The sequence below is a fragment of the Xyrauchen texanus genome, chromosome 36 (assembly GCF_025860055.1).
Source record: "Xyrauchen texanus isolate HMW12.3.18 chromosome 36, RBS_HiC_50CHRs, whole genome shotgun sequence".
Classification (NCBI taxonomy): domain Eukaryota; kingdom Metazoa; phylum Chordata; class Actinopteri; order Cypriniformes; family Catostomidae; genus Xyrauchen; species Xyrauchen texanus.
The window spans coordinates 17,786,996-17,802,072 of NC_068311.1; the positions used below are offsets into that span (position 1 = coordinate 17,786,996).

The 15,077-nt window shown below is 39.3% G+C and overlaps 1 protein-coding gene across 1 annotated transcript; it reads right to left on the reverse strand.

Annotated features, from left to right (window-relative positions):
- Positions 1 to 612: 612 nt before the first annotated feature.
- On the reverse strand, positions 613 to 14,753 carry LOC127630282 (zinc finger protein 883-like). Its single transcript, XM_052107783.1, has 5 exons — positions 14,514 to 14,753; positions 13,765 to 13,921; positions 6,991 to 7,088; positions 6,830 to 6,878; positions 613 to 2,605 (listed from the first exon to the last, which is right to left on the reverse strand). The coding sequence occupies exons 1-5, from the start codon at positions 14,664 to 14,666 to the stop codon at positions 1,188 to 1,190; spliced, it is 1,875 nt and encodes a 624-aa protein (XP_051963743.1). The 5' UTR covers positions 14,667 to 14,753; the 3' UTR covers positions 613 to 1,187.
- Between the last annotated feature and the right edge of the window lie 324 nt (positions 14,754 to 15,077).

Below are 15,077 nucleotides of genomic sequence, written 5' to 3' on the forward strand. Positions count from 1 at the left end.
AATAAAAAAAAAAAAACACAAATTGCAAACTTGCAATGGAAACTAATGGGGCCAGTTCATAAATAGTAAAATACACACCAACACACACAAAAGTGTTGCTCTAACACATAAGCATAACACATGTTAACATGACTTAATGTGTTAAAATGACTTGCAGTGTTTATAGCATCAGGTCTTCATGGAAATTAAGTTGTAATTATTTTGACACTAAAAATCATATATGTCCAAATACATAGATATTACAGTATCCACCCTTCTGTTTTCATAGTTATGGAAATGATTACTCATTTATGTATTTTGTACAAATTTTGAAGGACTTCATATAAAATGTCCTGCCTCAATATAGATTTACCGCCATTTACACTTGCTTAAACTGAATATAAATTTAAACAAATCACGGCTACTATCAATTGGCTTCTGAAGACATTGATTATGATGCAGGAGTTACATGGACTACATTTATGACACTTTTGGTCCTTTTGTGTTCCACAGAAGAAAGAAAGTCATAAAGGTTTCAGTCTGGATACAAAAGGTCAAGCTTTAATTACAATGCAATTGTTGAATAATTCAACTATTTACAACAATTTGTAACACTTTACAATATGGCTGTATTCGGTAACATTAGATAACATGAATTAACAATGAACAATACTTTTACAACAATTCTTAATCTTGGTTAATGTTTATTTCATTCTATACTAATACTTTTTTAAAAACAAAAAGTTGTATAAATTAGCTGCAATATGTAAACATTATTTTTTATAAATTAACATTAAGATTAATAAATGTTGTGAATAATATTGCTTATTGTTAATGATACATAATGCATTAACTAATGTTAACAAATGCAACCTTATTGTAAAGTGTTACCCTACAATTTTAGCTGCTTCTTTTAAGTATCATAAAGATTTAATGTTATAAAACTATCCTTAACGAGGTCTATACTCTGTACATCTTATCAACTTGTACAGACAGTGAAGGCCTCAATTAGTAAAAACACAAAAATTCCTCTTATGCATGCCTTCAATTTACAGACAGTAGTTGTTTTGACTTTCTTAATAGCACTGCAAAGTTATGTTTCTCTAACAGGTAGTTTTACCAAACATTTGTCTGAAATATATTACAAATGAAACAATATACAAATGGTGCTGAAACTCAGTTACAAGTTCCTACAATGTCTTTTTTCTTCATACAGGTACGCATTTGTGGTCATTATAATTCCTAACATATGCATAACTCTTCCCGCATTTCTGGCATGTGTAAGGTTTCACTCCAGTATGGATTTGCATATGAGCTTTCACATTGTTGGGTTGTCCGAATTTTTTCCCGCAGACCTCACAGCTGTATGGCTTTTCTCCAGTGTGAACACGCCTGTGTCGCCTTAAGTTTCCCGCTAAACGAAAGGACATTCCACAAGTTTCGCACTTGTGCGGTTTTTTACCAGAGTGAATGAGCATATGCACTCTGAGACGATTTGGCAAACCTAACATCTTTCCACAGACAGAACATTTGTATGTTGCATTATGAACAACTTTATGCATTGTCAAACCAGATCTTTGAGCATAAGCCTTACCACACACTTCACACTTGTACGGCGCCACGCCTGAATGAAGTTTCTCATGTTCTTTCAGTGAATATGTACTGCTATAGCTTTTACCACACACTTTACACATGTTTGGATCCTTGTCTGTGTGAAGCTTCTGATGAATTTTGAGTGATGAAGCACAACTGTAGCTCTTCCCACATACCTCACATCGAAAAGTGTTCCCATTTTCACTGTGTGTGAGCTGGTGGTTCTTTAAAGCATAATTAAAAACAAAACTTTTCCCACATATTTCACACATGAATGACTTCACAGCTCCATGTACCGTCATGTGCCTCTTCAAACATTTTGTCTGATAAAATTGCTTGCCGCAAACATCACATGCATGACGTTTCACACCACTGTGAATAAGCATGTGCCTTTTGATATTTGTGACGTGGCTAAACCTTTTGCCACATATATGACACGTATGGGGTTTTTCTCCTGTATGAACGCGTTGGTGTGATTTCAATTTCCTCTCAGTCTTGAAAGTCTTGTCACAGATGCTGCATTTCCATGGTTCCTCATTTGCATGAATTATTTGATGGGCAGCCAGGTTACCAGAGGATGAAAACTTTTTCCCACATGTGTTACAGCTGTATGGTTTTTCACCTGTGTGGATTCTCTGGTGTGCTCGTAAACCCCTCTTTATTGTGAAGCCGCGTCCACATATGCCACAAACATATGGCTTTACTTCCAGGTGAACAAGTTCGTGTGTCTTAAGATCCACGAATGTCTTTCCACAAGTTTTGCAGCTTCCTCTCTTTGAATTGATCTCAGTGTGGTTCAATTGGTGTTTCTTGAGTCCTTTAAGAAATGCGAACTTCTTCCCACACTCATCACATTCGTGAAGGGTGCCTTGTCTACACCTGTGCTGCTTTAATGTATGTTTCCAGAGGTATTTCTTTCCACACTCATTACAGTCAAATGATATGTTATTCTTTCTTTTCTTGGATTGTGCAGTGGTCTGATCTGCCTGTTTGTTTACTTCAGGTTCCTGGTCTCCAAAGTTCCGCCCTTCAGCTGCAAAAAATTAACAATATACACTCAAAAATATCCTGCCAAACGTATGATTTAAACAAATGGTTTAAATATGTAAATATGCTTAACACTACAAAAAAAATCTGTTCAGGTTGTAGTCCAAAAAACCCATTAGAGAATTAGCATTTTTCGTTGGGTTAACCTCCTCGTGGTCACTACTATGTGGTTCGCTCTCAGTGGGGCTTGTGGCGAGGTGTGCATGGATGCTGCAGAGAATAGCGTGAAGCCTCCACACGTGCTATGTCTATGTAACGCGCTCAACAAGCCACGTGATAAGATGCGCAAATTGACAGTCTCAGAAATGGAGGCACCTGAGATTCGTCCTCCGCCACCCAAATTGAGGATTCTGGATTCTTATTAGGGGTTCAAGCACGAAGTGCTGAAACCCTATTGTTTTTGTAAGAATTTTTATTATTATTCTGCCCTAAAACTGATCATGCAGACCAACTTGGAGAAAATTTGAGGGTAGGTAGTACTCCTCCAGTCTACAACAACTCAAAGTTTCGGCCATATGGCGGCGCTATAACAAGGGAAAACATGTTTTGGGCCATATCTCCTGAAGCAGCTATTAGATAAGGTTAACAAAAGTCGATCAGAATGAAACTCGGTTGACCTATTTGACACTTGGCCTAAGAGGTCTGTGGAAAATGTAAAAAAAAAAAAATGGTTGGATATAACACAGTGTTTTAAAAACACAAGCAATTAATGTCAAATGACAGTTAATGTCTTCTCATTCTGAACAACTTTACCTCAAGAACCAAACCATCCATCAAACTATTCCGTAATTATTTGAGATTAAATTAAAAACCTAATTTTGCGAAATAGTCCTAGTTTTTTTGCTCAATCCTAACGAAACAAGTACCACAAGATTCTCTGGTCTATTTATGAATATTTATTAAAAAAAAATGAACTTTTTTTAATGTCGACGGCATGCAAAATATAAGTAGTTGACTTAGCCACTGCTACTTACATAGCTACAACTCTTAAATGGAATGAGCTAAAGTCACGAAATTTGCCACACTTATGTAAGGGCTCATTCTGAGGACAAACATACAAAGAAATGGAGCTCGGCCACTTGGTGGTACTATAACAATAACATCATTTTAAGTGGATATAACAACATTACCACTTTTGTGATTGCACACTTCTGCCTCTTGGGGGCGCTATAATAATAATAATAAAAAAAATGGCAATAACTATGTAACTGTTGGTCCGAACGACTTGAAATTTTGCAAGCAGTGTTTTTGTGCAAGGTGCCATCAAGGTCTATAAGGACAGTCACATATCTTTAAGAACATGGACCAATCAGCTTACAGCAACTTTTATATAGGGTTAAATAATCGTAAACAAACAAGTGCATAAAGAGTCCCAAAATGAAAAGTTATCCTCAAACGGTACGCAAAAACATTTGTACTGGCCATGGCCACTTTAAATAAAATGGTTATAACTCTTTAACAGAATCAGATATTGTCACCAAATGTGGTACACACATGTATGGAGTCATTCTAAGGACACCCAAAAACAATTGTGCATCTCCACCTTTTGGTGGTGCTATAATAGTAAAAAAATTGTTTAAAATGGCTCTAACTATGGACCGGTTAGGCCAATCCACTTGAAATTTTGCATGCAGTGTCTGTGTCTAAGGTCTATGAGTACAGTCACTTAACTTGAAAAACATAGCCACCATCAACAAAAACATCTTTCAGACGCTATTTGAACTAGTCCTAGTCAACGTTGTAAAGCTACACAAAATGGAAATAGTGGGTGTGGCCACCTTAAATGGTTATAACTCTTGAACGGAATGTAAGACACTTACATCTGTTACCTTACCTGATGTTTCTCAAAATTAAGGCACTTTAATATTGTTTTAGTTGCTTTCAGGCTATCGAATTAATACTTAATATATTTGGCATGTGAAATTAAAAGACCTTAAAGGCTTGAACCCTGCTAATTGCTGCTTGCAGCTATATTTATTATTATAATTGTTGTTGTTATTATTATGATTATTGTTATAACTATTCTCAAGGAACATAACATCTCAAAGCAATGCAAAAAGCATAACATATAAATAAAAAAATTATCTGATATATAAAATATCTGAATGAAAATATGGCTGGTTTGTTACCTGATATCAAACATCATTCGAACTGAATTTTAGAAATGGTTTTGATGTGTATTTTACAAAACAACTTGACATCGAGAGAAACAGAATGAGTAACGGGTGTGATCTGCGCTTTTTCAGTCACAGGAGCACAAATTAAGGGACTGGGATGACTTCAATACTCGTGCACACTTGCATGTTTCAGACTGCATAAGCAAAACACAGCAACACGTGTTTGGATAGGAGGCATGTTTGGAGCACGGGATAATTGTCATTGAATTTTTCATGCCGCAGATGCAGATTCAGTCTCATTTTTTCTCACGTTCTAGGCTAATGACACGTGCAGCTGTCAGTGAAAAACTGCATTTCATTATTTCTATCAGTCTCACATGATGCACTGGCCACTGATATATACGCACACATGGATATATCAACATACACAATGTACAAACCATGCAAATTACTGTTTTCTGCTCTGTATTGCATTTTCTAAACCAAAACCAATTCCACACCATGGAGGACGCACTTATCACCTCTCATTTAAATGAATTTGAAAATGAACAGTGTGTGTAATACATACTGTACGTGTTATGTGCTGTGCACATTTCTCATGTGGCAATTTTGCCTTATCGCACTAGAGACGATAATCCAAAATGTGTAAAATGTACAAAATGGTTGGCGAATTTCTACTAGTTTATCATGTCTACTGGTATACCTTATCGCCCACCACTAATAGGAAATTCTACAGGAAACCCATGGCAAATTAGCTTTTTGGGTTTGCATGCAAATTAATGTCATGGCTGAAAAGCTCTATTGTGTAACATGTAACACAATGTAATTAATAAAACTAAAGTTTTATTACTTTAATTTAGTTAAAGATTGCTCAATTCAATTTAATGGTAATTAATAATGAAATTGAAATTCATAAGTTTAAAAATGAAATGCAAATACAGTTGCTTTGCAATTACCAATTTGCAATTATTGTTTAGAACTTTGTTTACTTAGCCTAAGGTCATACTCATTAATTTAGTTAAATACTTTGCTTTTATTTTAAACTCATATGTACAGTATTTAAAGATTACTCAATTCAATTAAATGGAAATTGGTCATATGACTAATGCGTAATCTTAAAAATATACTGACATTTTCTGGAGTACAGGTAGTCACAACCCTCAAATGATTGAGTAAACTCATTCCCTCAATTGAATTTAGTAATGGCATCTCCCAAACTTTAAGTTCACTTAAAGGTTTTCATTTAGAATGAACTTTTTAAGTTAAGGTAACAAGATGCATGTAGACTTCGCACATATTTGCAATTTCAATATTGCTGTTGCTCAAATAATTAAGATAATAACCGATTCTAGGTCAATCATTAAATAAATGTAATACTCCACTGAAATGCATAGACACCTGTACTTCAGTTGCACATGCACAATGTGAAATGAAAAGAGTTAACGGGGTCCAACTTCACCAAAGGGGTCCTAATGGTGTCATCACATGAAACATTGAAAAATGCAACAAAACTTTGACCAAGGAAACAACTTAAGGGCAAAGGATGATGGGTTTTCCCCACAGCACATACTCAATCATTTGAGTTATTAATTACTTATTAGTTACTTAATTCTATGGATTTTTAAGAAAATTAAGATGGAACATAGATATCTGAGTTATGAGCCCAAAACTTGACATTCAAGTAGGGGTGTAAAAATTAATTAATGTATTGATCTAACAAAGACATTTTGATAATTGTCACAGAGATTAAGAATCGATTAGCATTACAATATTAATACCTAATGTGATACAGATACAAAATCATTATGAACCGTTCCAAAATAATCTAAACAAATTGAGACCAAATTTGAGATTTCATGATGCACAGAAATCGTTACGTAAAGAATCGTAATCAAATCGAAGTCGGATCAAATATTTACACCCCTAATTTCAAGTAATGTTAAATTAAGACAACTGGAATTTTCCAGTAATGACAAAATTAGGGTTTAAAATGTTATTGCAATTTAGTAAGCCTAGAGTTTAGCATTTTAGTGTTAAGTGGCAAAACATAGTATGGTAAAAATTATTGTGTTTAGATCAATTTCTAAACATACCCTGTGTCAAAACGGTTGCCGTTGGTTTCTCTCTGCCATCACTCGACTCCTGAGAAAATAATTCAACAAAGTCCTTTTCACACTCAACAAAACAATCAGTACAAATGTTGTTGCAAATATTTATTAAATGCACAGTCAAATAATTTCAAAAGCGAGCTGACCTGCCACCCATTAACAGGGTCTTGTTGTACAGTTTCTTCACGTGACAGATTCGATCTCTCTGGACTCATTGATAGAGTCACATCTACTTCTACAAAATCTGAGAAGAGGAGGAAACATAATCACTAGAAATTCACAATGAAGATTTTAATTATTTTATAAGTAAAGACATAGATATATGTATTCAAATTATATCTCCAAACTGCATTTGTTATACAAATGCAATTAAATACAAATGTCAATTTTCACTGGATTGAGTAGGGCTGGGTATAGAGTTCGATACATTTTAGGCACCGACCGAATTGCCTCTAAACAAACGAGTATTGAAAAATGTCTTGTAGTTCGGTACCAAATTTTGATACCCAGGTTAATCTCGTCAAGGTCAGTGATAAGCATGCTAGATGTGCCCAAATATAAAAGTGCTGGTGATTGGCTGTGTTTAGGCATCAAGGAAAAACACTAGTATCATAAAATGAGTTCCAGGACTGAGAAAGAATGTTATCAGTAACATTGCTAACACTGTTCTACATTACAGAGAAATACTAAACCGTAATAATATGAGCCCTTAAAATATAATTTTTACAAGAGCACGCACGAAACGAGCTGCAGCGACACCAACCAGCAAGAGACTGTCTGAACATTTTGTTAATTTATAGAGAGAAATGCACATTCGGGAGCAAACAGACGATGATCTCTGGATCAATGATGGTCCGAGTGATCCCCAATAGCTGATGCTTTTGACCATGTCATGACGATATTTGGCTCGTTTTCCCATTAATCTATTAAATGATTATTATTATTATTAGACTATTATTATGAGGTGACATTCCACGTCCCCAGAGCAAGCCTTTGCTGCCCGGGTCTGGTCCGTCGAGGCCCATGGCCTTCACTGCCGCCCATATGGCAGCGCACCCGACTCCTGCGGTTCCTCCAATGGGTGGTGGGCCCAAGGGATGTAGAGGGGGGTTCCACGTCGCTTCTTCGGGCTGTGCCTGGCCAGGCTCCGTGACAAGCCCGGCCACCAGGCGCTCGCCGACGAGCCCTCCATCCGGGCCTGGCTCCAGACGGGGGCCCCGTGCTTCCTCCGGGCAGGGTAACTCCTCCTCTTGCCGTTTTATCCATGAGTCATTGTGAACCATTCTTAGTCTGGCCCCTCACCTGAGACCACTTTGCCTTGGGAGACCCTACCAGGAGCACATGGCTCCAGACAACACAACCCTCAGGATCATAAGGGCACACAAACCTCTCCACCACGATAAGGTGCTGGTTCCCGGAGAGGAGCGTTACCAGTTGGATCTGGTGGGGCTTACATCGACGCACAGTTTTGGCTCTGGATCCGTACTCCTGGATAGGGGATGGACTCTATTCTTCTCTGGAGTTTCCCAGGGTGTGAGGCGACGGGCGGGTGTGGGGATACTCACGAGTCCCCGGCTGAGCGCCACTACGTTGGAGTTTACCCGGTGGACCGAGAGGGTCGCCTCCCTACGCCTCACGGGTTGTGGGGGGAAAACTCTGACTGTTGTCTGTGCATATGCACCGAACAGCAGTTCAGAGTATTCGGCCTTCTTGGAGACCCTGAATGGAGTCCTGAATAGGGCCCCAGTAGGGGACTCCATAGTGATGCTGGGTGACTTCAACGCACATGTGGGAAATGACAGGGACACCTGGAAAGGCGTGATTGGGAGGAACGGCCTCCCTGATCTGAACTCAAGTGGATGTTTGTTATTAGACTTCTGTGCTAGTCATGGATTATCTATAACAAACACCATGTTCGAACATAAGGATGCTCATAAGTGTGCGTGGTACCAGAGCACCCTAGGCCGAAGGTCGATGATCGATTTTGTAATCGTGTCGTCGGATCTGAGGCCATATGTTTTGGACACTCGGGTAAAGAGAAGGGCAGAGCTGTCAACCGATCACCATCTGGTGGTGAGTTGGGTCAGGGGTGGGGAAAGACTCTGGACAGACCTGGGAAGCCCAAGCGAGTAGTGCTGGGTGAACTGGGAACATTTGGAGGAGGTCCCTGTCCGCGAGATCTTCAACTCACACCTCCGGCGGAGCTTTTCAGGCATCCCTGCGGAGGTTGGGGACATTGAACCGGAGTGGGCAATGTTCAAAGCTTCCATTGCCGAAGCCGTGGTGGAAAGCTGCGGCCTCAAGGTTTTAGGTGCCGCAAGGGGTGGTAACCCTCGAACACCGTGGTGGACACTGGTGGTCAGGGAAGCCGTCCGACTGAAGAAAGAGGCCTTCTGGGATTTGTTGTCCCGGAGGTCTCCGGAGGCAGTTGCAAGGTACCGACAGGCCCGAAGGGCTGCGGCCTCGGCCGTGAGGGAGGCAAAGCAGTGGGTGTGGGAAAAGTTCGGAGAAGCCATGGAGAAGGACTTTCGGTCCGCACCAAAGTGCTTCTGGAAAACCGTCCGCCACCTTAGGAGGGGGAAACAGGGAACCATTCAAGCTGTATACAGCAAAGATGGGACGCTGTTGACCTCAACCGAGGAGGTTATTGGGCGGAGGAAGGAACACTTTGAAGAACTCCTAAATCCCAACACGCCCTCTATGGTAGAGGCAGAGCCGGAGGATGATGGGGGATCAGATTCTATTTCCCTGGGGGAGGTCACTGAGGTAGTCAAACAACTCCGCAGTGGCAAAGCCCCGGGGATTGATGAGATCCGACCAGAAATGCTGAAAGCTTTGGATGTGGAGGGGGTGTCATGGATGACACGCCTCTTCAACATTGCGTGGAAATCTGGGACAGTGCCTAAGGAGTGGCAGAACGGGGTGGTGGTTCCCCTCTTCAAAAGGGGGATCAGAGAGTGTGTGCCAACTACAGGGGTATCACACTTCTCAGCCTCCCTGGTAAAGTTTACTCCAAGGTGCTGGAGAGGAGGGTTCGGCCGATTGTCGAACCTCGGATTGAAGAGGAACAATGTGGTTTTCGTCCTGGCCGTGGAACGACGGACCAGATCTTTACTCTCGCAAGGATCCTGGAGGGGGCCTGGGAGTATGCCCATCCGGTCTACATGTGTTTTGTGGATCTGGAGAAGGCGTATGACCGGGTCCCCGGGAGAGACTGTGGGAGGTGCTGCGGGAGTACGGGGTGGGGGATCCCTTCTTAGGGCGATCCAATCCCTGTACGTCCAAAGCGAGAGCTGTGTCCGGGTCCTCGGCACGAAGTCGAGTTCATTCCATGTGGGGGTTGGTCTCCGCCAAGGCTGCGCTTTGTCACCAATCCTGTTTGTGATATTCATGGACAGGATATCGAGGCGTAGTCGGGGTGGGGAAGGTGTGCGGTTCGGTGGGCTGGGGATCTCATCGCTGCTTTTTGCAGATGATGTTGTCTTCATGTCATCATCGGTCCGTGACCTTCAGCTCTCACTGGATCGCTTGGCAGTCGAGTGTGAAGCAGCTGGGATGAGGATTAGCACCTCTAAATCTGAGGCCATGGTTCTCAGCAGGAAACCGATGGAGTGCGTACTCCAGGTAGGGAATGAGGTTTTGCCCCAAGTGAAGGAGTTCAAGTACCTGGGGGTCTTGTTCACGAGTGAGGGGACAATGGAGCGGGAGGTTGGCCGGAGAATCGGGGCAGCGGGGGCGGTATTGCACTCGCTCTATCGCACCGTTGTCACGAAAAGAGAGCTGAGCCGAAAGGCAAAGCTCTCGATCTACTGGTCAATTTTTGTTCCTACCCTCACCTATGGTCATGAAGGTTGGGTCATGACCGAAAGAACTAGGTCGCGAGTACAAGCGGCCGAAATGGGCTTCCTCAGAAGGGTGGCGGGCTTCTCCCTTAGAGATAGGGTGAGGAGCTCAGTCATCCGTGAGGAGCTCGGAGTAGAGCCGCTGCTCCTTTGCGTTGAAAGGAGTCAGTTGAGGTGGTTTGGGCATCTGGTAAGGATGCCCCCTGGCCGCCTCCCTAGGGAGGTGTTTCAGGCACGTCCAGCTGGGAGGAGGCCTCGGGGAAGACCCAGGACTAGGTGGAGAGATTACATCTCCACACTGGCCTGGGAACGCCTCGGTGTCCCCCAGTCAGAGTTGGTTAATGTGGCTCGAGATAGGGAAGTTTGGGGCCCCCTGCTGGAGCAGCTGCCCCCGCGACCCGACTTCGGATAAGCGGTTGAAGATGGATGGATGGATGGACTATTATTATTATTATCATCAAATTAATATTATGCATAATTTGCCCGTAGACACGCATTTGAAAAAGCACTCTTTATTATATTATTAAGTACAGATGACAGAAAAGCCGTATATGGGCATATATGATGCGCTGATACGGAGTCGTGCAGTCTCGTGGAACACGCGCATCTAAAGATCTCACACTTTGTTTCTGCCTTCCGATTTTTATTTTTTATGAGTGCTGCAAAAGTCCTCAGACATCTCAGTTCAGGAGGTGCTTTGAGTTCAGTTCACTTTATTTCCACAGAGCAGTTTATTGTGAACGCAACTCTGCAGCCTGTAAAATAATACAGACTATATAAAATAATACAACATTTATAAAATAATACAAAAACATGTAAACCTCAAACCATGATTTATATTTCAGTGATTATTATCATCATTAGAATTATAATTTTTACATTTATAATTGTTTTTATGTCTTTATCTTGTGTAATTAATTTTCCGCCTGCATGTTTAGACAGATTCTTGCCTGACAGTAAATGGAAAAGTGGTTACATACATATATATAAATGATTTATCACTTTATTATTTATTTATTAGCTTTTTCATTTCAAGTGCAATTTGAATTTATAAATGTATTTGATATAAGTTTTTCGTTTTTTAAATAAATTATTACATTTTCAGTGCAAAATCAATAAAGCAAGAATATTCACTAATCCCTCAGCCCCGAGGTTTCCGATGTAATGGAAATATATTTTTTATATATATATATTTTTTTTTTAGGGCTGTCGATTTAATGCGTTTAATTTTACCAAAAATAACGTGTTAAAAAAATGAACGCATTTAATCGCAATGCTTTCCTGAGAGATTCAAGCTTGTAGTACCACCTGTTTACTCCAGAGGGCAGTAAGTGAAATTTCAGCTGCGTGAGCAACACGCAGTTTATATATACAGTGAAGAAAACATTAACAACTCTTCAGCGGACACACAACACAAACATGGGTTACGTTCTTGCGTACAAAACACTTGAAGGAGTGCAAATGCGAACTAAGGGATCTCAAGTTGTGTTTAAAGATTGAGTATTAAACTATATTTAACTTTATACAGTGACCTAAACATTTTATTTTATGACGCAACACACCCGAGACGCGACACAAGCATGTCTGACGCAGGTCGTATGGTCTTTACCTCATACATATTTAATTAACAAACATGGTTAAGGAGGTGTCTTTTAAACTGTTACACCGTTTTTACCCAGTCAATCTTTATTTAAGAAACATGCTCCCTGAAATAGATCTGCTTTGCTGCTCCTGTAATGCTGTAGATGAATCTGCCCCTCACATTTTTTGGGAATGTGTCCACGCTGCAGTATTTTGGAGAAAATTTTGTTTGTTTGTACGTACATACCTCTATTTTAACAAGTTTTATTTGGTTTTCACAGTTTTGATAAGTTTCTTTTATACATAAGTGTAAATTTATATCTATAAAGCCCCAATTTGCACTTTTTTGTAAAGATTTGAAATATTATTTAAATACTCTTTGTACCTCCAACAACTCCAAAGCATTGAAAACCATTGCACTATGTAATTAATATAATGTCTTGGCATTATTGTAAAATACATCTGTAGTATTGTGTACTATGTATACCCCTGGCTTGTTTCTAAAAAAAATAAAAATAAATGTCTGACACAGGTGTACATTGACGGGTCCTTAAACAAGCCCTCATAATAAATCTCGAACTGATTGACAAATTCACTTGTGAAATGCATATCTGTGAACTGTATGCCAATAATTGACTTATGAGCAATAATATGGTAGTAAACAATACATTGTATTCTAAAGCCACTTTTTGAATGGTCTCATCAATTATGAACTCTTCTGCCACAAGCATGTAAAGCATTTTAATTATCTGAATATTTTTTTATTTTATATATATATATATTATTTTTTAATATTTAAAGATAACTATGAATGATTATTTCATCATTATATATTGAATTATTGTTATATGAGGGGCTTTCTCAGCAAATATTTGTATGTGCGATTAATCGCGTTTAATTAATCGGGAAACCATGTAATAAATTTGATAAAAAATTGTAATCGATTGACAGCCCTAATATATATATATATATATACATATATATATATATATATATATATATATATATATATATATATATCGTGAAGGAGGGAACAAAACAAATTTATTCACACACGATATATTTTCCTGGATAGCGAAATAACCGACGGGAGAACGCACAGATGAAGCTTCTTTGCCAGAGAGATGTTGAACTGTTGTAAAGCCATCTTTCAAAAAGTTGAACAACACATTTTAAATGCACTTATTTTTTAACTTTTAGTTAAAATAAATACAAAATAAAGTTCAAAGTTTGAAATCAAGGTGTCTTATTTTATTGTGTAAGCTTAACATTAACCATGTTAACCGAAAATGATCCCATAGTACCACCTAGCATCCAAACAGCGGTAATAACGGTGTTTGTCGTATTCCTGCAGAGTTTTTTATTTTTTGAGGAAAAAGTATCGTTTAGGAACCAGTATCGAAGTCAAGGTATCGGTATCCAAATTTTTTGGACGATAGCCAGCCCTAGGATTGAGTAAACTCCTGAAATCTAACTTTATGAGACAATATATCTTACCAGGCACATCGCCGACAGTCTGCATGTTTTTGCTTTCTGCAGAAATGTGCAAGGCCTTCAAATGTGTTTGCTTCGTTGCACAGCAATATCTGTAAAGTCTGCATATTTTCTGAACAGCCACCTTTGTGAAGGTTTCCATCACTGATGTGAGCTTCGCCTGCAACAGATATCAGTTAGTGATTAATACACCTGTATACAAATTTGTAACAAGAGGATGATATAAAGTTAATTAAAAATATTTACCTATTAAAATATAGGTAAAATCTCATACAACATTTATTCTACCTCACGGAGCAGGATTTGTGACAGACAATGTGTTTACTGACAAAAATCATGTGTACACTTTTGACTAAATGTTGTTATACACAGCTAAAGGGATAGTTCAACCAAAAATTACAATTCTGTAATTATTTTCTCACCCTGATATTGTTCCAATCCCGTTCGACTTTATTGTTTCTGCTGAAAACGCAAAAGGAAATGTTACGCTGAATGATAGCCTCAGTCACCATTCACTGTCGTTGTATGGGGGGAGTAAATGGTGACTGCTGCTAATATTCTGCCTAACATCTCCTTATGTTTTCACAACAACAAAAAGAAAGTCGTGACGGCGAAAAAAAACTTCATACAGGTTTGGAACGACATGAAAGTGAGCCAATGATGAGCGAATTTTCATTTTAGGGCGCGCCATTCCTTTAAAAAGTGAGAAACATACAAAACGACGTTCAACAGCAGAGTATATATAAAATTACCCGTTTGAGCAGTCTTTCATTCATTTCAAACGTTGTTTTAGTTGTGGCGGGACATTCACAGTCGAAAACTTTCTGAATTTCTTCTCCAGCTGTTTCCGTCAGCAGAGTCATTATAGACACTGTTTGTTGGTGAAATACTTCATACTCCACCATTGTGCACGATAAATAGTTGCAGTATTTGTATTGCTAATCTGAGAATGCAGGAAATCTGCAATGTAAACGATTTCGTGTTCACGTTGTTTTCATCTCACAACCTTGAGAAATATGCAACTACTTCCACTGAAAGGACAGCATTTGTTTTCAAAATAAAAGCTACCAGTCGGCGGAGAATATTTTATTTACGACGACGAACCAGAGTTGACTAATAATATATATATATTATAATGTGTGTCTGACTAGATCTGATGATGTACTACTTTATATTCGGCACCCCACATTGAAATAGGTCGATCGTCCCAATATATTTAGGGTGACCTTTATTTTGAAAATATAACTATTGCACTTTCCGGCCCCTATAATGAAGTGTGTTGTCTGTATGAGAGATAAGTACTTGCCTTGAAAAAT

What these genes read in the sequence shown, in the direction of transcription:
- LOC127630282 (XM_052107783.1), bottom strand. Translation starts at nt 14,666, where the DNA reads ATGGTGGAGTATGAAGTATTTCACCAACAAACAGTGTCTATAATGACT. An exon ending in GACTGTCGGCGATGTGCCTG is followed by an intron (nt 7,089 to 13,764) that starts GTAAGATATATT and finishes TCCTCTTCTCAG; the next exon opens with ATTTTGTAGAAGTAGATGTG. An exon ending in ACCCTGTTAATGGGTGGCAG is followed by an intron (nt 6,879 to 6,990) that starts GTCAGCTCGCTT and finishes TTATTTTCTCAG; the next exon opens with GAGTCGAGTGATGGCAGAGA.